Source organism: Argiope bruennichi, chromosome 11 (assembly GCF_947563725.1).
Source record: "Argiope bruennichi chromosome 11, qqArgBrue1.1, whole genome shotgun sequence".
NCBI lineage: Eukaryota > Metazoa > Arthropoda > Arachnida > Araneae > Araneidae > Argiope > Argiope bruennichi.
Genome location: NC_079161.1, coordinates 54,288,413 through 54,314,027, shown reverse-complemented (window position 1 = coordinate 54,314,027; position 25,615 = coordinate 54,288,413). Strand labels below are relative to the sequence as shown.

The 25,615-nt window shown below is 29.2% G+C and overlaps 1 protein-coding gene across 2 annotated transcripts in view; it reads right to left on the bottom strand.

Moving 5' to 3' along the window:
* Positions 1–25,615, bottom strand: part of LOC129957139 (rootletin-like) — a 100,675-nt gene that overhangs the window by 22,427 nt on the left and 52,633 nt on the right. For both annotated transcript variants that reach the window (XM_056069304.1, XM_056069305.1), the window contains exons 18-25: positions 14,776–14,945; positions 11,845–12,024; positions 11,279–11,475; positions 9,638–9,813; positions 7,818–8,003; positions 5,918–6,162; positions 3,407–3,686; positions 691–1,004 (exon numbers count right to left, since the gene is read on the bottom strand). In XM_056069304.1, the coding sequence (XP_055925279.1) occupies positions 691–1,004; positions 3,407–3,686; positions 5,918–6,162; positions 7,818–8,003; positions 9,638–9,813; positions 11,279–11,475; positions 11,845–12,024; positions 14,776–14,945 (1,748 nt within the window). The remainder of the gene's footprint in view (positions 1–690; positions 1,005–3,406; positions 3,687–5,917; positions 6,163–7,817; positions 8,004–9,637; positions 9,814–11,278; positions 11,476–11,844; positions 12,025–14,775; positions 14,946–25,615) is intronic.

Sequence of the window (25,615 nt, the reverse complement as noted above, 5' to 3'; positions counted from 1 at the left end):
GCTTTATTCGTTTTTTTTAAAAATATTCATTGCATTTAAAAAAATTGCTACAAAACACCACTTATGAAAAATGTGTTATAAGATATAGGCAGATTAAGACAGTAATAGATGCTATACAACGTAAGATTTTTTTTTAAAGTAAGAATCAAGAGAAAAAAATATACTAATACTTATAATATATATATATATAATAGTATCTTTTCTTATAGCTTTACACTTTAGTAGTATTAATATTGATTAAAATATTATTTTAATTAATCAAAAACAGGATTTATTTAATAGTAAAGAGCTAAATTTGATTAAGTAATTTATAACTTTTATCAAGATATATTTATCATATTTTTTGAAATGATACTTATAAATTTTAAAGATTACTTAGGAAAAATATTTCAATTGTAAAAATTCTCAAAGAGACATCACCACTCAAATTTTTCAAAATTTGTACAGAAAATGATCAACAGAATCATCTTGGCTTAAAAAAATGTATTAAAATTTTCAAAACAATTTTATATAAATTTATTATTTAAAATTTCCTGATTGGTTGTCAACTTTTGTATCATCAGCAATTTTTTCCACACAAAATGGAGTCATAAACCAACAGAAAAAAAAAAAAAAAATCTAATACATGTTTGTAAGGTACTTAATAAACAGAAACTAATTCAAAGAAAATAAAGAGGGGGAGGGACATACTCGTTCTTTTTCCACAGCATTAAACTTATGTATCAAATCCTTCAAAGAAGATTTCAACAAATCAATGTCAAGATCAGAAAGACTAAACTGAGCAGGATAATTGCTCTTTGACAAATTAAGTCGATGAGGGCTCTCTCGCACAGATGAGCGAGTCACTTCAGTAAGTTTTTCTGTAGATGTACCACGAGAAGGACCAGGAGTTGATGGCAAATTAGAACTGACACTCATAAATCCACTATCAGAGCCCAGTCCTAAGATAGATCTAAGGAAGAGGCACATAGAGTACAACTTGCTTTCTACTTCACGCTTGGCACCTACAATAAAACAAAATTATATTTTAAATAAAATATATTTCATACAGATTTTTTTTAAGAACTTCCCATAATTATATAATACCCAATACAAATTTTATGGTTTTATTAATATGTTAAGTATTTGTTCAGTTAAGATAATACAATATTTAAATTAAATCATATTAAAAAAAATTGATACTTTTAATAATGCTAAAATGTTATAACCACCTACAAATGTAGTGTGTGTGTGTGGGGGGGGGGGCCTGATATGCTGCAGAATTAAAACACTTATTACAGATAATGTTTGAAAATTTTAGCAATTTGAAAATGAAAATTGTATTTGTTTCTAACACAGATATCACTTCCAATATCTAAAGATTTTTCATAATCACCTCTTATATCTGATTTGTAAATGCAAGCAATGCCTTCTTTATATACAGTGGAATTACCATTAAATGAAAAAAAAAAAAAAATCAAGCTTTTTTCAGAAGGATTTTCAACAGAAAAAACAGCTTTACCATGATAAATAAAATTTCTATATACCAGACAAAAAAATTTCCCATAAATAAAATAGGCATATCTTTTGAGTTCAAATAGGTGCCATTGATTTTTTACAAAAGGAATATAAATGAAGTAGGAAGAAAGCTTTTTCACCAGATCGAACAGAAACAAAAATTATTGGAAAAGAAGTAAATTATTTTAAAAAACCAATAACTATTTCTTCAAAATTAGGCGTTGTTGGCTTTTATTCTATGAATCATTTTTCTAACTAGAAGCACAATTTTTACTTTAAATTTTGGTTTAGCTTTTGGACCTCTTATAGTGAGTAAGGCTTCTAAAGAGAAAGTTTTAAGTGTGAATGTCAAAGATAAATATCTTCAAGCAATTTTATTGTAAAAAACATGCATTATAAATAATAAATTACATTCTTAAAAATTTGTTTGAATATTTTTATATCCTATGGAATCCTATATTATATCCTATGGAAAAAATAACTTCACTTAACAATAATTCTGCAGTATGAAAAAATTTGTGAATGATTTATGCCCATTAAGTGAGATTCCATTGTATGTAAAAATAACAAGGAAAAAACATATATTTCTAAGATGTTTAAAAATCAAAATTAAATTTATTTCTTTTTCACTGTTGTAGGATGAAAATATATTTCATCAAAATTATTTGATATAATGTTAACAATAATTTCTGAATATTAGTAAAATTAATTTAGTCCTGCCAATCAACTTTGATGAATTACAGCACAAAAAGATGTATTATTCTCATTGATATTTGATCAATAATGAAAGGCGAGATTAACTGGTGACAAAAAAATTAGCCTGTTGTTCAGAAATTTTGCTCCATACATGAAAACACTTTATATACCCCTATTTTTTCATTCTGAGAGGATCTTCTTATAGATGATTTATAATCAAAACTGTCTGACATAAACTTCTTTGTATTATTTAACTAACAAAAAGTATTTATTCAGACTTTCCACAAGCAGATAAATAATCCGACTGTTTCCACTGGATGTAATAATCAATGCAAACTGTTGCCAAATGAGGATTAACAAATTTGTTTGGATTTTGTGTAAAAATAACTGTTTTACATATAGAGAGATTGGAAAAATAAATATTCCTCAATTTTTTTTAAGGGTACAATGGAATTTGAAATAAGCAAAAATAGACGAAAATATGAACATTTTTTAATGATTCATCACTAAAATGTATGTTTATATTCATCTATAGTGTTATAAAATGCATTCTTCAACAAAATAAATATCTGAAGTGCCTAGAGTAAAAAATTATGTATCTTAATGGTTCTTCTAAAAATGATAATGTAATTAGATTTAAATATCTTTAAAAATACTCCAAGAGTCTCAATTTTTGAAGAAATAACATAAAATTAATAACAAAGATTTTAGTTAAACTTTAAAAAGAAAATAGGTTATGCATTTTATATTTCATTTTTTTTCTTTTTAGATAGTTAAAAGACAATTTTATTTCAGAAAAATATAAAATTTCTTGCAGCACTTCAGTAAGTATACATAAAAGTATTTCTAACAATTAGCATTTAAACAGAATTACAAAATCACACAGTTTTGTTCCAAATAAATTTATACTGGATAATAAAGAAAAATAGAAAAAAAAAATTACAAATTAAATTGCCTGGAATATTTTGACATTTTTAAAAAATATATACATTTTAATTTTTTCAAAAATAATATTTTTTGTTTTAAAGTTTTGAAAGAAATTTGACATATTTGTATTTTAATACATATACATAAAAAATTTCTTAACCCTAAGTGAATAATGAGCAAAAGTGCCTAATAGAGTCCAGTATCTTTTTAAGGACCAAACTTCATTCAATAACCAAATTTAAACTTAATTTATATGTAACTTTTTAAAAATCTTAAATTTTCTTACCATCTAATTTAACGACTTTTGATTCAAGAGCAAGAACTTTCCCCTCTTCAAAGTTCAGGGCAGAACGCAAATTCTGAATATCACGGGAAGCTTCAGCCACTGATCTTTCCAAATTGACTCGATGCTCTGAAAAGTTTTGTTCACTTGACAAACATTCATGTAACAGGGACTGATGCTGTTCTTGCTGCATTCTGTATTTCTGTTCTAAATCAGCTAATTTTAATTTTGAAGCAGAAAGTTCTTTTGAAATTGCTTCACTGGAAGCAGTGGATTCCATAACCTAGAATATAAAAAAAGCATCCGTATCATTCCACAAGAAACATTACAGGAAAATATTTTATTTAATATAGTAAAACAATCAATTTAAGATTCAAATTTTGACAACATTAATCAAATTATAATAACAAAAATGAATAAATTATTTTTATCAAATCATAGGGAAAAAAATAACTTAGGACTAATTGTTATTTGTTGACAATTATGCCTTAGCAATTCACTTATATACTATATGCACTTGTATTATTTTAAAATTTATTGAATAATGCTGCATGCTATATTATCAAGAACTTGACTAATTTTACCATACACTGGATGAATGAGTTTGTTCAAAATATCCATTTCTGGCAGAATCATCAACATTTATTGCTTGGTCTTTCTCACAAAAGCCTAATAATTTTTTTAAATTTTACAAAAACAGTGAAAGGCTGTGAAATATTCAGCTATATCATAGAATTTTGTTCATTCATTTTATATAAACTTTCATACCTGATCAATCAACTCATTAAAAAAAATCAATATCTTTTGTAATTCATTTGCTTATAGCAGTAGTTTATGGTTATTCATAATTCAACCAAAACTTGGCAACATAGCTGCCCTTTTAAACTAATCCAGACTGCTCTACTCCCAGCAGAAAAATGACTCCCATATGTTTCCTCAACATGGATAGAAGAATTCCATGAATGTCAATTGTTACAAAATGAAGAATTAGTAAATTTTTCATCTCAAAACTGATAATATTAAAAGACTATTTACTGTTCATACAATTATGAATATTTTGTGTACATTTGAATAAGTTAGTTTAGGACAAGGAGATTATGATATTATACAGAGAATGATAACTTTAAGCACGATCATATTAAGTGATGCCCAGTGTCCATTCTTTTTTTTTCCCCCTTTTTAGAAAAAGCACACAACATTTAAGAAATAAAGTTACAGAGCAATAATTTTATCCATATTAAATAAATCACTCACCTGAAAAATCAACAAAATTTTGAAAAAAAAACAAATAAATTACTTTTATATAATTAATATAACCAGTAAACAAAAGCTAATGATCCTTTCCCAGAAAAAAATAAATATCAATAGATGAATGCTAAAATGCAAATATGAATGATATCTAAGGCAACATGCAGCAGAATTAATTATTTTTATATGAGACATAATGCATTCAGCCAGGAAAAATTTGTAATTACAGTAATCATTTACTAACACATCATAAAAAGTTGAAAAACGTTTCATTACTAATTTTTAACTGTTCTGTGATAAGAAGACTTATAGGCATTTCTAAGAAGAAAGGTATTGGAATTAACTCATTTTTATTTGTGAAGCACTCTACTACATCAGATGCAATATTTTATACCCTTTAAAGTAAAATTTGGATGTATAGGATGATGTTTCTCCTTTTACCATATAACTGAGTTCTACAAAAAAATTTTAACACCTTGTTTTCTTTTTCAAGAATAAAAAGCATTTGAAATGTAAAACAAAAATTGTGTGTGTGTGTGGGGGGGGGGGTTGTACATTCTCTTTTACCAATGTTGTTACAAAATGTGGACAAAAATGATTTTGTATATATGATAAGGAATTAAAAGATTTTGAATGACAATAATAAAAATTCTTCAAATGTGTTCAAAATTAGCTTTCACATTGACATTTTTAATAATTATTATTTATTTATTCATTTTCTTATTTTGATGCTTTCCAACAACAAAAATTATTATATAAAAAAAAATATCTTTTCAATGATAGCAGTTAAATTGTCATTTTATTTTTTAAACCAACCCACAAGTATTTTTAACCACGGTGATAAGAATCATCATTAATTATAGCCAAAATGAAAAATTTAATTATTTCAATCAACATGAACAAGATTGAGCAGATGTTTTTTCATTGGTGAATTTGGTCCAAAATTTGAAAATGATCAACAGTTTTTATGCAAAAATTATATGCTAAATGTCATTTATTTAGCCTATTGCATGTGTGCAGCATGGTATTCAAATATTTAGGGTATAGATATAGAGTATGTCTGAAATATCAAAAACTCGATGTCAATATTCTTTTTATCATTAAAATATTTTCCATGCATGTACTTTGTACATGTGAAAGTAACATGATACAATATATTACATATAAATCATATATGAACTAGAATATATATAAAAAAAGGAAACTATTAAATAATATGATAGTATGTTTAAAACAATTATAATGCAATGATGTGAGAATACATACTCTTTGCTTTAACTGTACAATTTCTTTCTTCAGTGCTTCCTGAATTTCTTCTTCCCTTTTGTGCAACATGTTTAACTCGTTAATTTCATCTTCTTTGGTAGTAACGGATTTTTCAAGGCTTAAAATATTTCTTTTCAGATTATGAACTTCCCGTTTTGTATCTTGGCGAGATTTCTCAACTTCCCGCAAAGTACTTTTTAACTCCTTGTTTTGAGATTGCAATTTAGCTGTTGAAATATCTTTTTCTGAAAGATTTCATAAGTATTATTTTAATCAAAATAATAAAAACTATTATTATAAACTTTTCAATCTTTCCATTTTCTTTAAAGTTCTCTTAATACAGTATTAAGCCAGGATCAATAAACTTAAGTCATTTAAAGCTCTTGATAAAATGAACTTATTACATTTATATTGATAGATATTAAAGTTATAATATCGCAGTTTATATTTAACCATTAATGATAAGTAACTAAATGAGAAATAATAAATAACAGAACAGATATTAGAACTGTGCATTAATTTCGAGGAATTTTTTTAATAATAAATTCAAGGCTTTATTGTAAAAAATTGTGTACCTTATTATTTTTTAAAGCATTATCCATCATTAATTACTAATTTTTCTCATCTTTCTGGCAGCACACAGACCCTGCATCAAAAGAACAACTCATTTTATAGAGGACTCATTATAACTAGGCCATATCCCATAAATCAGAATGAATAGTAAACAGACGGAACAATATCTGGTGAATATAGCAGATAAAATAAAATATATTATTCCAATGTTTCTATGTTTTGACAAAACGAGCAACATATGATCAAGCGTTGTGGAAAAGTTGTGTTTAGAAAAATGACTTTATCATGCTTGTGTTCAAACTGCAACCACTTTTCCTCTAATGTATTAGTTGCATTCAAAAGCTTCATCAGTAATGATTTAATTCGACAGAAGCAACTCAGTACACAACCCAAAGCTGATTCTCTAAATACAATGTATAAGCTTCATATCATAAATATTTGGATTTGCCCTCTATGTTGATGCATGACTGGGCAAACCACACAATTTTCCATATTTAAAATTATTGGGGTATATCGATTTTTTTTTTATTTTTTTTTAAATTGCCAGTGACAATATGGTGTAAAAAAATTCGTTTTTGTTATTGAAGCAACTGTTCACAAGTTAAGAATCGCCTTTCAAAATCTCCTGGTTTCGATTCATATGACACCCAATTTTCTTGCTTTTGAATCATACTGAGAAAATTTAAGCTTTTGGAAACTGTTGTACGATCAACACTCAAGAATTCTGCAAATTCATCTTACATTTGACATGAATCGTGATTAAGCAATGTTTCCAATTCCTCATCTTCAAAATTTCTTAAGTGGATAAGAGTGTTTTCCCCCACTATATTGAAATCAATATTTCTAAAGCATCGAAACCAGTACTCTTAAAGTTTTATCGATGGAATATTTTCATTGTAAGTTTCCAACAGTATTTGATGACTTTCAGCTGCACTTTTCTTTGAATTAAATAAGAAAAGTAAAACACCTTGTAACCGACCTTTTGTTGGCTAGGAATTTAGCATTTTTAAAGATGAGAAAAACTACACTGTTTACACTTCAGCAACATGACACAATAAAACATAAAAGTCTAATGACAGAGCTTTGACACGAATATAGTTACAAAAATGTCCAATGCAAAATAAGTTTCCCCATCTATCATAAATCCCTCAAAATTAATCCACAATTCTAGTACATTTTTTTGTTAAAAATTTTAAAGAAAAATAATTTTTGAATATTAATGGAATTAATACATAAGTTATCCTTAAACATTTATATTTTTAAAAACTGACTTAATTAAACTAAAAAAATTTCAGATTGAAAATACTGAATAGATACAACCACATACCACTTAACTTTTGCTGAATATCTTCAATTTGCTTCCTGAGTTCACTATTTTCATTTTGAGCAGCTTTTAATCGATTTTTACAATCCTCTAAAGATTTGTTGATTACAGCATTCAAAGACTGCTCATCTTTCAATTGATTTTGAATTAATGAAATTTTGTCTTCTAATATGGTCTTTGAACTCTTTTCTGTGAGAAAGAGATAATATATTTAATAAAACAAAACTTATTATAAAGTAGTAAATGTTTCAATAATATACAAAGAATATCAGAATAAAGAGGAATTCTGCACATGATTTATAAAAACTAGAGGGAAATTCAGTGGAGTTAGTTTAATAGCCAACTTTAAATTAAACAGGGGTTATTTTGGAGCAAACTTTTTAACTTTCACTGTGCTCAAAAGACAGGGATGACACCCTAGCCCTTCTCAAATCTTCACTTCACTTTAGCAAAAATGTGTTTGATACTAATGGAATCAATCACATAATGAAGCTTTGGCAGAAACAGTATCAAAACTGTAACCTTCTGTATCTCAAGCCTGTATTTAGTTAATATAGGGAAGCACACAAAACAGGAAATCATAAAAAGAAAAAAAAAAGGGGGGGGGGACTAAGATTTGTGTTTAAAGAAAACAATTCCTTAAGTAAAGTTTTATTTCTTTGTATATTATATGATTGTTTTTGTGTATATTAAACAAGCATTAATAACTGAGAGCATATAATGAGTGTAAAATACATGTTATTATAATAACAAATACAACATTCACTGTGTTCATGAAACAAGGATGAAACCCTAGCCCCTCTCAAATTTCCAGTTAATTTTTGTTAAAACGTGTTTGATACTAATGGAATCAATGCACAATCATATAATGGAGCTTTGGTGAAAACAGGTATCAAACCTGCAACCTTTTGCATCTTAAGTCCGGATTTATTTAACATATCACAACAAGAAGAAAACTATATATATAATATAGTTTTCTTCCTATAAAAAAGAAAAAAATATAAAAAAGAAATATATATATATATATATATACTTTTTTTTCTTAAAGAAAAGAGTTCCTTGAGGAAAATTTTATTTCTTTTTATATGATTATTTTTGTGAATATTAAACAAACATTAATAACTGAGAACATATATTATGTGCAAAATATATGTTATTATAATAACATAATACATAAATAAATTATATTAGACATATTAATAAATATGGGAAAGAAAACATTTGTTTTTAAAAGAAAAAAAAGCCCCCACCCCAAAGAAAACTTGCTTGCATCATTTAATATTCATATTTCATTTCTATATATCATTTAAAATATCAACCTCTTGTAAATTCTGCTACAGTCATCCTTTATAATAAATGAATTGTTTAAATGCTAGTAATGTTGTTATTTCATCTCCGAATGGAAGCATAAAATAACTGATTCATCACCAAGTTAGAATATTTAAATGGAGGTTGCATTTGGCATTGTTCATATTCATTAGGAAACAAAGCATATTTGATATGTAAGAGTAGGAAATTCACCGATATTGATAATAATGCCATAGAAGTTTATTTTATTTATTTTTATTTTCAAAGTACATGTTTTTCAGCAATCTTAAATCTATTAATATAATTTTTACTTTATTTAAATTACCATCTTTTTTTTTTAAAAAAAAATGAAAATAGAAAATTTCAAAATAAATTGAAAATGGGCCATATAAAATAATATAAGAAAATATTTTATAAAAGAAAAGAATCAAAAAAATAATTAAGTTATGAAAAAAAATCAAACTGTTTTACCAAAGTTATCACCGTTGCCACATTATTATTAAACAATAACTTACCACTTTCATAATATGAGTTCCGTTCATCCATTTCTTTGGCTATTTTACTTTTTTCAGATTCTAAACTGTTTACTTGAAGTTCCAAGGTTTGGATTTCTTTAAGTAGAGATTCTTTTTCCTGCTTCAGTGCATCCATTTTCTCTTCTAGCTTTCTTATTTCTTTTGAATGTTCCACACTATAAAAAATCAACACATAATTTGGTTATTTTTCCAAAATATAGAATAATGAAAGGAATATTTTTTTTTCTTTAATTTGTTTATGATTGAACTTAGATTTTTCTTGAGTGGCTTTTTATACAATTCAAGGAGTATTGTGAGCAGTTCTTAAAATTTCAAAACAAGATATGAAACTTAAAAAAAAAAAAAAAAAAAAAAAAAAAAAAATCTATAAATATTGTGAAATATATTGCACTCCATGATTTGATGGATTTAGATATTTTATGTTTTTAGGACAGATCATGAAGTTTCTCTTATGCTGAACTGTTCAATTTTGCTTCATATTTCAATATCTTAATGATTTATTTTGAGTTAATATATTTTTTTTATTTGTGCATATGTATTTATTTTTATTAATCTTTAATAGCTTTAGACTACACAGCATCCCTGTTTGTACATATTATATTTAAAAATATTTTTTACTATCTCAATGATTTATTTTAGGTAATATATTTTTATTTTATTAACTTTGTGCATATTTATACATTTTTATTTATCTTTTATAGCTTTAGACTATTCAACATCCATGTTTGTACATAATATTTTTCATGCAGGTGTTAAGTGCCTATAAATATTCTAATAGTTAAATGGATGTAATGAAACATATAACAGTCTGGCCAAATAACATATTTTAAAAATTTGAAATAAAAAAATTAACATAAAAAGTTAACATAATACTGTATCATTAAATGAATTTACAATTTTTGCAAACATTTGCTAGATAATTAGGTAAATAAAGTTTCATAATTGACTTGCTCACAATCCTCTCTTATGATAGCAGCCATGGGCAGCTGCCTATGTGGATAACCACCACTGGATGGTCACAAAATTTTATAAAGAATCAATATTCCCGGAAATCAATAGTTAAGTCAATTTATAGAAAATTTCTCTGAGGTACAGTAAATGAAATAATACTGCAGCGATTTTATAGCGAGGACCGAATTTGTAACCTTGCGGTTTGTAGCTGCGTAACATGACCACTAGACAAAAGTGATTACTCTTGTCCAGGAGCTGTTATCTTGCTTATAAAGCTTCACTACAATACAATTCAAATAAAAGATTTTTAAAGGCACATAAACAACTAAGAATCAATAATTTTAACTGAAAGTTATCCCATAAAAGGTCCCTCACCACTCTCTTTCCTCTTGCTCATACAGCTCAAAATATCTTTATAAATATATTGCATGTTTGTTCGTTTTTCATTGAAAAGTACTAGAAAGATAACAAATTTATTCAAAATTCAAACTGAAAAATATAAATTAGTCAGTTCAGTGTTAGAACACATGCTGAATTTCATTTAACAAGCTTATAGTAAATTCACAGACAAGCTTTTCTGATACTTATTTTACACATAAGAAAGTAAAAATGGTAGACAGATATTAATTATCAATTCTAATTATTAAACATTCCTAAGAAAACACAAACCTCAAATTATTCATATCATCTTTCAATCTTTTCATGATATCAGCATTTTCTTCAACCAGTATTTGATGTTCGTATTCAGCTTTATCAAATTTCTGTTTAAGAACATTATATGATGCTTCACTTTCTTCCAGTTTCGTTTTGAGATTCTCGATGGTGCGTGCCAGATTGGAAATTTGTTCTTTATAATCATTGTGAATCTATAAAATTAAATAAATAGGGAAGCAAAAATAAAAATGGCCTGCATTATAATGCATAAAATCAAATTGAAAGGGAAAAGGAATCTCACTTTAAAAAGAAATGAAATTTATTCAAAAGAAATATATCAAATATGGATGATATTTTTAATTAATTATTTTTTTAATTTGGTTATCCTTTATAGCATATGATTTGCTATTGCACTATTTGCAAATTCCAATGGAATATATAAAATCAGATTATGGAAATATCCCTGTTTAAAATTAATATACAACAAACAATTTTACATGGACAGATTTGATAGCAAATTTATTTGAATTTTAACCATTTCTTATAGTTTTATTAATGTACATGATTTAAATTCTTCTTACTTTTTTGCTCTCATTTTTCAGAAGTAGTAGTTTTTCTTCGTGTTCTCTTTCATGTGAAGCTATCTGTCTTTTCAGAGATGAAACTTCTTCCTGGTGTTGGTTCAATAATTCATCTTGTTGCTTCTGGTGGCGCTCAAATAGTTCATCAATAGATGTAACCATTCTATTTCTTAATGCTTCCTAAAAATGAAAGAGCATATAGAAATTCAGAGGGCAGCAAGGAACAAGTAGGTCCTGAATTACAATATCAGCAAAATAAAAATAATTCATTCAGGAATGGCATAAATAGTCTGTGTATTTTCTGTAAGCGGTTCAAGGTCACATTTTCTACCTCGTTATTGGTTGTCTAGTACCAGCAACATGGTGAAAATGTGACATTGAACCGCCTGCAGAAAATACACAGACTATAAGTAAATGAATAACATAAAAATTCAGCCGTTATTGGTTGTCTAGTACCAGCAACATGGTGAAAATGTGATATTGAACCGCCTACAGAAAATACACAGACTATAAGTAAATGAATAACATAAAAATTCAGCCGTTATTGGTTGTCTAGTACCAGCAACATGGTGAAAATGTGATATTGAACCGCCTACAGAAAATACACAGACTATAAGTAAATGAATAACATAAAAATTCAGCCGTTATTGGTTGTCTAGTACCAGCAACATGGTGAAAATGTGACATTGAACCGCCTGCAGAAAATACACAGACTATAAGTAAATGAATAACATAAAAATTCAGCCGTTATTGGTTGTCTAGTACCAGCAACATGGTGAAAATGTGATATTGAACCGCCTACAGAAAATACACAGACTATAAGTAAATGAATAACATAAAAATTCAGCCGTTATTGGTTGTCTAGTACCAGCAACATGGTGAAAATGTGACATTGAACCGCCTGCAGAAAATACACAGACTATAAGTAAATGAATAACATAAAAATTCAGCCGTTATTGGTTGTCTAGTACCAGCAACATGGTGAAAATGTGACATTGAACCGCCTACAGAAAATACACAGACTATAAGTAAATGAATAACATAAAAATTCAGCCGTTATTGGTTGTCTAGTACCAGCAACATGGTGAAAATGTGATATTGAACCGCCTACAGAAAATACACAGACTATAAGTAAATGAATAACATAAAAATTCAGCCGTTATTGATTGTCTAGTACCAGCAACATGGTGAAAATGTGACATTGAACCGCCTACAGAAAATACACAGACTATAAGTAAATGAATAACATAAAAATTCAGCCGTTATTGGTTGTCTAGTACCAGCAACATGGTGAAAATGTGACATTGAACCGCCTGCAGAAAATACACAGACTATAAGTAAATGAATAACATAAAAATTCAGCCGTTATTGGTTGTCTAGTACCAGCAACATGGTGAAAATGTGACATTGAACCGCCTGCAGAAAATACACAGACTATAAGTAAATGAATAACATAAAAATTCAGCCGTTATTGGTTGTCTAGTACCAGCAACATGGTGAAAATGTGATATTGAACCGCCTACAGAAAATACACAGACTATAAGTAAATGAATAACATAAAAATTCAGCCGTTATTGGTTGTCTAGTACCAGCAACATGGTGAAAATGTGACATTGAACCGCCTGCAGAAAATACACAGACTATAAGTAAATGAATAACATAAAAATTCAGCCGTTATTGGTTGTCTAGTACCAGCAACATGGTGAAAATGTGATATTGAACCACCTACAGAAAATACACAGACTATAAGTAAATGAATAACATAAAAATTCAGCCGTTATTGGTTGTCTAGTACCAGCAACATGGTGAAAATGTGATATTGAACCGCCTACAGAAAATACACAGACTATAAGTAAATGAATAACATAAAAATTCAGCATGGTATTGGGCATTTATTTTTAATAAGATTTGTAGTAACACAGGTGTAAGTAGTTGGAATAGATATTGAAAATAATGGTTACAGATAATTGTTTGATTTTAAAAATTTTGCTTCTCCACGTCAGAATACAGTTGGATTTAATTGAATTCAAACATTGATGTGTGAGTTGAGCTGGACCTTAATCAAATCAAATAATTGAAAATTCAGTATATAAATTTAAAATTTTACTTAATGACTTCTTTCCTTTTGATACGATTTTCCAAAACTGTTTATTTAAAGTCAAACATAAAATTTTTTTTAAAAAAAATCGGTTTTTAGTACACTGAGTCAACTGTAAAAGTTTCTGCCACATTTATGTATAGGTACATCTGCTTAGATTGTAATTTCCATTTTATTTATATTTTCATTACTCCAATTTTTTTTTATCACACAAAACCATATATTATATTTCTGTAATTAAATCAATAATTTTTTTGTTTTATCTTTTATTTAATAAGTAATTTTTTTTTTTTTTTTTTTTGTATTTTCCTGACTTTCATATTAAAAAAAAGGGACCACTTTATAAAAATGGAAAATGTTTAATTTCCTAATACTGGCTCTTCATCAACAGAGATCTCAGTTGATAAGTGATTCAGATAACTGAAATTCTAACAAAGATTTATTGCAGATTATGCAGAAAAAGTAAGAAAATATTTTTTTAAATTTAATTATTATTTTAAGAGATCATTTTACTTTAAATGCCTTAAAAAGTATAGAGCATTTTAAAAAATAAAATTCCATTGGAATAAAATAATTTGACAGATGCAATTGAAGTAAATAAAGATGTATATTATACCAAAAAGGTTTAGAAAAACAATTAAAAATAAATTAGCCTTTGAAAGGACAATTAAAATCAAAATTAATATTAAATATGTATTAATAAATATGTATATTAATAATATTTAGTTGACAGTAGAAAAAGAAATTTTCTTCAGAGCTGCTAAGAATAATACAATAAATTATGATACATACTCTAAACCAAGAATATAATTTTTAAACTTAGAAATACTCACCTTTTCTTTAGTAATTAAGTCTATATCAATATTATGCTGATGTCGTTCATTTTTTAAAGCAGTTTGATATTCCTGCTCCATCTGTTGAATTTTTAAAAATGCAGCATTCTTTTCCTTAGCAACATCATCCACATATTTTTCATGAAGTTCCTGCAAATCTCTGATTTGAGCTGAAATAAAAATTGAAGATGATGGCAAATTTTAAACAAAATGTGATTTTTTTAATGTTTAATTTCTGAAATTTTGCAATGAAACACTGTCTGTAAAATGTAATAGTAATATAAAAACAACCTTATTTTTCAAACTTCTTATGTACAATAAAACAAAGAATTTTATTCCCACAACCCATTTAGGGGAATGTGCATAACATGGGAAAAACTAAAAGAGCATATTTCCAAGAACATAGGCATTACAAATTATATTTCTAATATTGTTAAGTCAAAAAATAAAGTTTCTTTATTTACAGAAGAAAAAAAACAGTAAAAAATAGTTTTATTCATATTTATTATATAGTTATAACAAGTATAAATTTAGTTTAATATCACAATACTAAGATTATCACCAATTTCATATGGAAAAACAAAAGTAATAAATACTATTGTATTTCAAATACTATTTTGTTGATTTTTTTTTCTTTATAAATAAGCACTTTTTTTTTTTTTTTTTTTTTGTATTATTGTGAAGATCCTCTTTGAATTTCAGTGGTGAAGGATTCCATTTCTCATGATCTTTCTTAAATATTCCAATTAATTTATGATACAAATTCCCATAAGGATAACTTTTATACTTTAGTAAAATAAAAATACACATACTTTGCAAAATTGTTCGAACATTCCCAAAAGAGTGAAAAATGGCGGAATAATATTTGCTGGTACTATAACATCCTTTGATTTAGTAGTATCAAAATGTATTAAAACTGACTGGCGAATTCTCATCATTGAAAAGTGCTCATTTACTTATCTGAGAACAAAAACATTTTTCAAATAATAATAATTTTCAAGCTAATGTGACAATAATTATTTAAATAATCAATTCTATGCAAATTATTTTTTTCCTAAGGCAGTCATTTATATATATTTTTTTAGAAATCCAGTATTGTTATTATGTCACATCCAACCAGCTACAGGCAGCAGGAGCTACTTGCTAAGCAAGCAAATGTGAGCAGAAATTGAAGCAAACCCGAAGTAAGAAATATGATTTTCTTTTCCATCAAAATTTTTGGAACGATTCTTATTTTGTGTACAACAAAGCTGATTTACATTCTCCGAATATTTAAAATGCAATTTTAGCATTTCATTATCATAAAAAAATCTGATAACATTATGGACCTAAAAAAGAGTGTAATAACCCAAGATTGTATTCTGTACAGAAACTTAGTGAGATACATGCATAATTGTTATTACATCTAAATAAATGTAGATGGAAATCATAATTTTTGGTTAAGGTTCTCCAGATTAGTTTAGTTTAGTTATATTAATGTCCCGTTTTAAAGCAACACTAGGGTTATTTTTGGATGGACCTCGTAATTTTGAACCGCGGTCAGATGACAAGGACCACACCTGAGCTGGCACCCTCCTTCTCCAAACTTCGGCACCACACCAGCGGGAGGGCGTTTGGTCCCGACGGATTTAACATGCACCAGATCCACTTACACGACGTTTCTTTGGTGGAATCGGGTGTCGAATCTGAAATCACCTGGTCCCGAAGCCGAGACCTTACCATAAGGCCACCGCCGCCCTTAAGGCTTTCCAGAATGAATGACTTAAGTAAGAATCTATTGTAAATGATTATATAGAAACGAATATTTCAGTTAATGAAAATCATCTCTTTGAGAACGAATTATGCATGTCAAACTAATGTTCTTTGTACAGTTTAACCCATGAGACGATTTTGGCTTACTCGGCTAGCAACTGAAGAGTGAGTCGGTGCAAACAGGCGACAATTTAGTTTCGTCCTTTAGTTTCAAACATCTCTATTCGTATGGGTATGGGTATGTCTCCCGCATCATTCGTATTATTATTAATCGAACTTCTTTCAATTTAGAATTGAATCATTTCATCACAGGACATGCCCCTTTTGTGAGTTATCTCCGCAAATTCGGCTTGTGTTCTGATCGTCATAGTTGTGGAGAGAACGATGATTCAAATCGTTAAGTTTCTAGCTGCTGTTTAATCCAAATCTTTAATTTTATATAGCTCATTGTAGAAAACATATCAAACTACAGTACACTCCCGAGTATCCGGCTTCCGTCCTATCCAGCCTATTTTTCTATTGTCACAATTCAATGAGGAAGTCAAGACTACTTTGCACTGGCAACATTGTCAAGGTATTGAAAGCGGGCGTCTGCTACGATCCTTCTACGTGTCGTGTGCAAAATACAAGTTGCGACAAGAAAAGAGCAGCGTTCTGCTCGTTGTTCATCGTTTCGTCAGTGTGTAACGGACCTCAATTGTTGCCGCTGTTCCTGATTATAACTGCACAGTACGTACAGTATTCGTAAGTTGATCTAGGGGTATGCTTAATGTTATTTTAAGTGTATCACAGTGAAGATTTCGAAATGCTTGTTAACCGAAAAAAAGTTGTAGTGACTATAGAGGAGAAATTACGGGCTATACAGCGACTAGACTCTGGCGTAACAGAAAAAACCGGCAACTGCTTCTATGACTCACCGGGCCGCGTTCACATTCTACTTACTTGAGATAAATGGAGGGATAGTACTCAATAAAAAGAATCAGAAAATACATATTATAACAGTGAGTTTTGGTATAAAAATTTTGTCTTCTGGTATTGGTGGGCAAATAAATGAGCTCATAGAACTCCGGCCTACCCTTCTGTCACTTTAGGCCGGATACTAGAGAGTGTATTATAATACTAAAACACTGTTCAAAATAATTATAAAAAAATTAAAAACAACAACAGCAACTGTAAAGAATCCTGAGACGTCTACAAGAATAAAGCATATCATCATTGACTAAGAATGGCTTTGAATGACTTTATTAGCCGTTGACGATATTCACTGTGGACTTTTTAAATACACGTTGTATTTTAAGCTCTTTCTTATTTTTTCCTTAATTGTTTTTTTCATTTATATATTAGATTCCCCCTTACACCAAGAGATGTTAATTAGCCATAAACCGATCAGATCAGTTATCTCCAATGGTTTAATAAGTTCAAACATCAAGTTGACTTGCTGACTTCGAGATGCCATACCTCAAAAATGATTGCTTGGATCGAGGATACAATTATTCTAATTTATAATAAACAATCATATAAGGATGAGCATGTCCGGTGAAAAAGAAACGATTCTGATCTCCTAAAATTATCCAATTGCGAGTGAAGCAGTTTGTTTTTCTCAACTGCATGAAAATTGGAATAACAGTGAAAAGTTTTATTATTTCTTTAAAATGTTAATTGGATTTATCATTCGATGATCATTTCTAAAAACTGGATCAAAAATTTCCGGAATGCAAAAGAGTTTTATTTGCCTAAATGGCTTTTAATTAACAATGTATTTGTTATTAGTAATGGTATTTGAACCATACAGCATAGGAAAAGTTCGGATAAAATTGAAAAACATATTTTTAATAACTAGAGAAATTAATAATGAATTAAACAAATGAACCTTAATAGTAATAATGGCTGAAATAATAGAACTAACGCAAGATTCTAAATGAAGCAAGTAAGTTTGCTCAGGCAAAGATAAAACTTACGTTTAAAGTAAATAAATGTGACTTACTGCAAGAACGATTTCATTCATAAATAATTCAAATGGAATAAACGTTAGATACATAGAATCTATAATAATTACACTATATATTTTTCATCATAATGTTCTTGAAAACAGGGGGTAATTCTGAGTAAGCTTTAAAGTAATTAACATAGTAAAAGGTCGTTTTAAAGTGCGAACTAATACCATGCCTTTTAGATGTTTACAAACATATTTTTAAATTTGTGTAAAACCATAAACATTGCTCGTTAAAATACAACTCGTGATTTTTTTTTTTTTTTTTTTCCAAATATGAAAACAAATGAAATTTCTGATGGAGTCACGCAATATACCATCAAAACTGCAGCTCTAAGTTTTGGAAGAATGTTGAGATTTGCTTTGAAGTCAATCCAGTAAGAAACTGGATTTAACTCTAATGAAACAAGAGGTTTCAAAACCAGAAAGGTAGGAAGAAATGTAAAAGACTTGATGAAAAAGATGACTTGCTAAATGCTAGGGGAAAATATCGGAAGAGTTTTGTTCTCGCTTTCTAGTATATTTACATAAAATAGCATTTTAAATTTTATTTTTACTTTCTCGCGCAAACAGAAAGTATCGTAAAGCTGGGTTTACACTAGGCCAGTTATAAGATGGCCAGTACGCAGCGCATCTATAGGAAGGGACTGATTTATATTTGTCCCAATTTCATAAGATAGATTCAGGCATTCCATTCTTGACTATAAACAGCCACTTTGGCGTCCCTGAAATTTTCTTTTTCACTGCGTATCGTATTAAAATGATGGATATTTACACAAAGAAACATGGCAAAATAATAATAAAAATGGTCAATATACCTAAATTTGGAAAACTGTAGGGGAAAAAATGGCAAATAAAATGGAAGGGGGAAAAAACCCAAAATCGCATCAGAAATAACAAAGAGCAAAAAATGTCGGAATTAATCTATGAAAAGTGATCATTTTTATTAAAAAACATCCAAATTCTATAAACGCATGCGCAGTAAGGGGGGAAAAATACCATACAGCAATATGTTGTGGGCCCGTTGGGGCAATAACTTGCCATGGACCATCATTTTTCAACCTTTCTACGCACGCGCTACCTACTGGCCGACTGTAAAACCGGCATAATCGTCAAAACACCCAACCTCGAGAGTTTGACAAATTTCCACGTTTGAGACCTCCATAAATCTGAAAACAAATTTTTGAAATTATATCTATTTGTCTATCTATTTATATGATAGCTCAGAAACGTTTTGAGCAAGACCAATGAAATTCACTATGCGGTTTTGAAGTCAAATTTGTAGATTTCTATCAAACCAGCATCCTATGGCAACAAGCTTGTTCCCACGTGTTATTAATTTCTTAAGCAATTAAACGATTAATATATAATACATTTTTAGAAAATTCATTTTGTTATGAGAAAAGACAACAGCATGAACTTATTGAACCCTTCTTCTGCAAATTACTGCAAGCGCAAATTAAAAAGTGTAAATACTACGAAATAAACAAATAATAAATTTTAAAAAATTTTTAATGAAATCTACGATCGCAAATTTCAAGTTATCATGTGAGAATATTATTATTTTTTAAGTCATCGTTTGTCTTAATAAATTTAAGTCATTAACCAGTTTAAACTGGTTTACGGGAGCTCCAAAACTTTTTTTGCCAGCCAAAAAAAAAAAAAAAAAAAAAACGTTTGAAAGCTGAAAACGAGCGTTTCCGTCGCAATGCGATTTCTAAATGATAAACTATTTATCAATAAATTTTTAAACACATTAATTTATATAGAATTTTTATGAAAACAATATTTTTGTAAATACAAACTGTTATTTTTTTAATTTCTGAGATCATAAAATAGTTTCATAATGGATTAATATGTGAACAGGAGTCAAATCCTTCAATATTTCCCACTTAAGAATGAATGATGTGATATTTCCCCATTGGGGGTGGGGAAGAGAAAATACTTTTATCAAAACTGTTATTAAACGCGAGTGAAGTTTTTTGAATATATTATAAAAATTAAATTTTCTCCGAAAGAAAATTACATTTCATGAAAATAACAGCTATGATGTCATAGTTCTACGTCAATCTTTTAAAATTGCATCTGCTGTCAAGGAAGCATACGTAATAATAAAGCAATACTGGTAAAAGCAGGTCAATCTTTTAAAAACGCATCTGCTTTTAAAGAAGCGTACATAATGATAATGCAATACTGGTAAAAGCAGGTTAAAAAAATATGTGCGATTAAAAAACGCGAGTTCGCAAATTGTACAGACTAAGTCTATGGCAAAGGATACCGACGTGCTCTGATTGGTTTAAGTCTTGACATCTTTTTTGCAATGTTTTGCCAAAAAAATGCCATACCGAAATATATTTTTATAAAAATAAATAAAATTTGTGAATTTATCCCCCCTCCTCCTATTTTTTACGGTTTACATGTAACATTAATCTGGAACACATATACAGCAGAAAAGATCAAATCCTGAAACCTAAATTCAGGAAATATAAAAATTACAATTTATTAAAAATATTTTTGTGTGTGCTTCTTCTTAATAAGATTTTGAGATAACTAAAAAAAGTAGCTACGAAATCACATATTCCATTAAATCTTACATATTTATACATTTTGGGCATTAAGTAATCATCTCCCCATATGTAGTTGATTTGAAAGTAACAAACGTTCAGCAATAAGTTTCAATGACTGCATAAATTATCTAATAAAGGCGCGAAAATCGTCGAAAAATAAGAATTATTTCATTGCTGCATTATATGTTGAGTAATTACTTTCATTTAATTTTTATACTTATATGCATAAACAATATTAGTTACTTGTATTACTAGTGTTATTAGTAATATTTATTATTATTATTAATAATTAGTATTGGCAGTATTACTAGTAATATTTAGAGAAAACAATTATATTAATAAAAATTAGACCGTGTTGATATTCACTAGTATCTTCCATAAAACTAATGAAAGGTACAAGGTTTGAGCCAAATAAGCGAAAACTACATTATTATGAATGAAAAGCATTGCCAAAAAGATGCCATGACTTAAACCAATCAGAGCACGTCGGTATCCTTTGTCACAGACTTAGTCTGTACAATTTGCGAACTCGCTTAAAAAGCGGTGATGAAATTTGCCATTTATGCTTCATTCATTTCCTACGCGATTTCGAGCTTCCAAACCCCCTAACCAAAACAACATCATGTTCTCACATGATAATAGAATTTTTACTGCGAATAAATAGTAAAAATTCTATCTTTAACATCCACAAAAAGTAATTTTAAATCTTAACATAGGCAAAATAAATAAATAAATAAAATGATTGAATGGACGGGACGAGAAAAATGATTTGATGGACGGGTTTGAATTTTTTCATAACATTAAAAAATTGTTATAGATTTTGGAAAAAATAAAGTAATTCTCATTGCTTAGCTCAATTTTCGAAATCGCCAACTTATGCTATCGTGCCAAGTTGGACTATGTAACCTCTTCAGAAAGCACGGCGTAAAAACTGTACGATGCTTCACTTAGCAAAAATCCAAAAATTATTTAAAATAAAGAAAAATTGATACCAAATTGATATTATTAAAAACGATTTGTTTTTAAATTAAAGATATGCAAAAATCCTATTTATAAGATAACAGTTTTGGAAAATCTGAATATCAATTTCCATTGACAAGTCATGCAATTATCCATCTGTTAACGATTTGCAGTTTCTGGTGTCACGATGAACCCTCTCACAAGAATTTCTAATAATATTTTGCAGTTTCACAAATTAGCTGAGCGAATCACTGAATTAAATGCAGCTGTAGAAGTCTTCAGTTTTGCAATCTGAATATTTCGTAAAGAAGTTTGTACACAATAACTTTAAAACGTAAGACGCGAGTTATATAATACTTGGTAAAAAGGCTCAACATCTAAATGTAGATCTGAAATCGGATTGGTTCTAAATTTCTCGACATTTAGAATCAAATCCGTTAAAAAGCTGGATATCTGTACTTTAATATTATACTTTATTCAAAAATATAACAGCGCAGGGATAGCATGGTTGGTAAGGCGTTGGATTCGCGTCCTTGGGTTGCGAGTTCGAACCCTGCCGGCCGAACACTCTCCGTGTATGTGCGGTGGCTGATGCACGTATAAATCTGTCGTGGTCACAAAATCCTCCATGTCGAGAGTAATAACCACTGGGGATACTGGATCAAGAGGGATCGTTCTCTGATTCAGGTCTAAATTACGATCGGTGGATGTATGAATGAAGTCTGCCCCGTAAAAAGGGTTGTGACGTGTGTGTAATTGAGTCGTACTCTTGGCCCTAAATGGCGCTATTGAAAAAACAAGAGACGAACCTTTGGCTTAAAATAACTGGCTTCTAAAGTCAGTGGTGTCTATGACAAGTGCAACTAGAAACAACAACAAAAATAATAACAACTTAGGTAACTAAAATCTGGTTCACAATTTTAACATCTAAAGCATAGATTTATGGCAAAATTTGAAACAAATCTGTCGAAGGATTGACCATTTGTCGGTCTAATTTTGCGTGCATGTAAATAATTTGAAAATGCAATGACTTAAATAAAGGAAATGTTATATATCATTCTGTGGCTTCAATCGGTTGATGGTGGGGGGGGGGGGAGACATTCAAAATGCATTTTCGATTTTCTTATACTTGTGTATTAACTACGTATGAGTAACCTATCGGGAAAAAAAAAAAAGCTAGATTTACGTCAAAGGTTCATATTTCGTAGCTTATATGTTCACAATCATCATGGAATATTGACTTGCATAAATAAAATAATTTTTAGAAGTTAATATGAAATTATTTTAGCTCTTTATTGGCAATCGCAAATGATAACGGTATAACTCGGTAGAATATTAATGTATTATTAGAATATCTACTCAGTTTATTAAACTAAATCTAATATATAAAAATCGCGTGTCACGGTGTTTGTGTTCGTACTCCTCCGAAACGGCTCGACCGATTTTTATGAAATTTTTTATGTGTATTTGGTAGAAATGAGAATAGGTCGTAAAGTATATTTCATAACGCTAAGTAATTAGGGTGTCCCTATCCAGAATGTTTTTATTTGGCATCAAAAAATACCTAAAACCCCAAATTTTTATCATTCTACCCCCCCCCCCACTCACTTTTTAATCGCGATTTTTGTATGCACTATATCCAAATAATTAACCCGTCGTTGCTATTTCAAACAGAACGAAATGATTTATGTGTTGTATGACAGATGGCGCTATGTCAGCCCGGCGATGGAAAAGTTGCTGTCTATGAAAATACTGGATGCATAAAATTGCCGACTAATTTCTGCACTATCGTTGATTCGGCAAATGCTCTCATTGATTGCATATTTCCCGATGTACGCGCACAATACATAAATCGTGCGTGGCTGGCAGAAAGAGCCATTTTGGCAACAAAAAATGTGGACGGCGACGATTTAAACTTCCAAGATACAACAGTCCTTACCAGGCGACTTGGTATCACACAAATCGATCGATACAGTTTGTGATGCTAACGAAGATGTAAACTATCCAACAGAGTTTTTAATTCACTGGATTTATCAGACATGTCACCACACCTTCTACGACTAAAAGTTCGATCTCCGGTTGTTTTACTTCGGAATATGAACCCACCACGGCTGTGCAATGGCACGCGATTGGTCATTAAAAAAATTGATGAAAAACATTATCGAAGCCACCATTTTGAATGGCAAATTTCGAACATAACATGTTTTACTGCCACGAATTCCAATGATTCTCACAGACGTGCTAGTTGAATTCAAACGCGTTCAATTTCCTATTAGATTAGCATTCACAATCAATAAGTCGCAAGGCTAAACGATGTCTGTTTGCGGCTTAGAGTTGGGCACACCATGTTTTTAACACGTGGCATGCTCTCGTGTGGGCAAACTATCGAGCTTATTTGTGTTGGCTAAAGACAGACAAAAAATATCGTACACTCAATTGCTCCTCGAAATGAATATTGATTTCCTTTATTTCATTTTTATAATTTAGGACAAAAAATATATTACTTTTTTCACTTTGCGTTTAACTTTTAAGAGATCAAACAACGTATATGTTTGTTACGTTAATGAAATACACTGTATTGTGAAAATAAATGGTTGGTGTTTTTTTGTTTTTATCGGCGATCATCGTCTACAGCGCTCCATTCCTCTTTCTGTCATAGATCCCATCCTCACACACTTAACAATACATTCGTTATTTTTTAATTAACAACCAAAATATTCACTAGAAATAATTTATATGGCAGAATAACGTTTGCCGGGTCAGCTAGAATTGTTATAATATGCAATATAATTAAAATTAATACACTCTTAAAAGGACGAATTTCGTAAATATTCCGAATCTATTTTAACCCTATGCCATTCACACGTATAATTGGCATGTCTTATCAATGTGGTGTCGTCATACGCCATAGTGTTAACAGTCTTTATAAAATAATAAACAGGGTTGTCACTCAAATCTGAAAAAAATTCCTTGAACATGTAAATTTAACTTTATATATTCAAGATACAAGGAAATGCGCAAAGAGAACTCATGTGCTAGTTATAATGCAACATGATTTTAAGGAGTGGAAAAAGCAAGGAAAGGAAGCAGCATAATAACATTATTCAAAATAATAGCATATTAAAAGAAGGTATATATTGCATTATAGTGCCAGTGAAAACATAATTATTTGAAAAACTATATATTAATGCATGCTAACTTTTTTTGAATAGTAACATTAATTTCTTATTCTTTAAGTAAACTTCATAAATAATGCATTTTCTTAATTTTGCAACAATGGCACATAAATTGTATTTTACATGTAGAGATATGTTAACTCTGGTTCGAAAAATAACTGAATACAGAGTTCTGCTGGCGGGAATTCGAAGGCTTCTTATTGGCTGTTGAATGATGACGCGAGCGCCGCCACAATCGGCCGTCCTGATGAACTTGACGTCCTCGTCAATCTGTTCTTTTTCAATTATATCAGTTTTCAGCAGGAAATTCACAATTCGCCGACTACTGCCAAACCGAAGATTTTCTTGAACAATTTTGCCGCCCACTGCCGAACCAAAGATTTTCTTCAAAAATT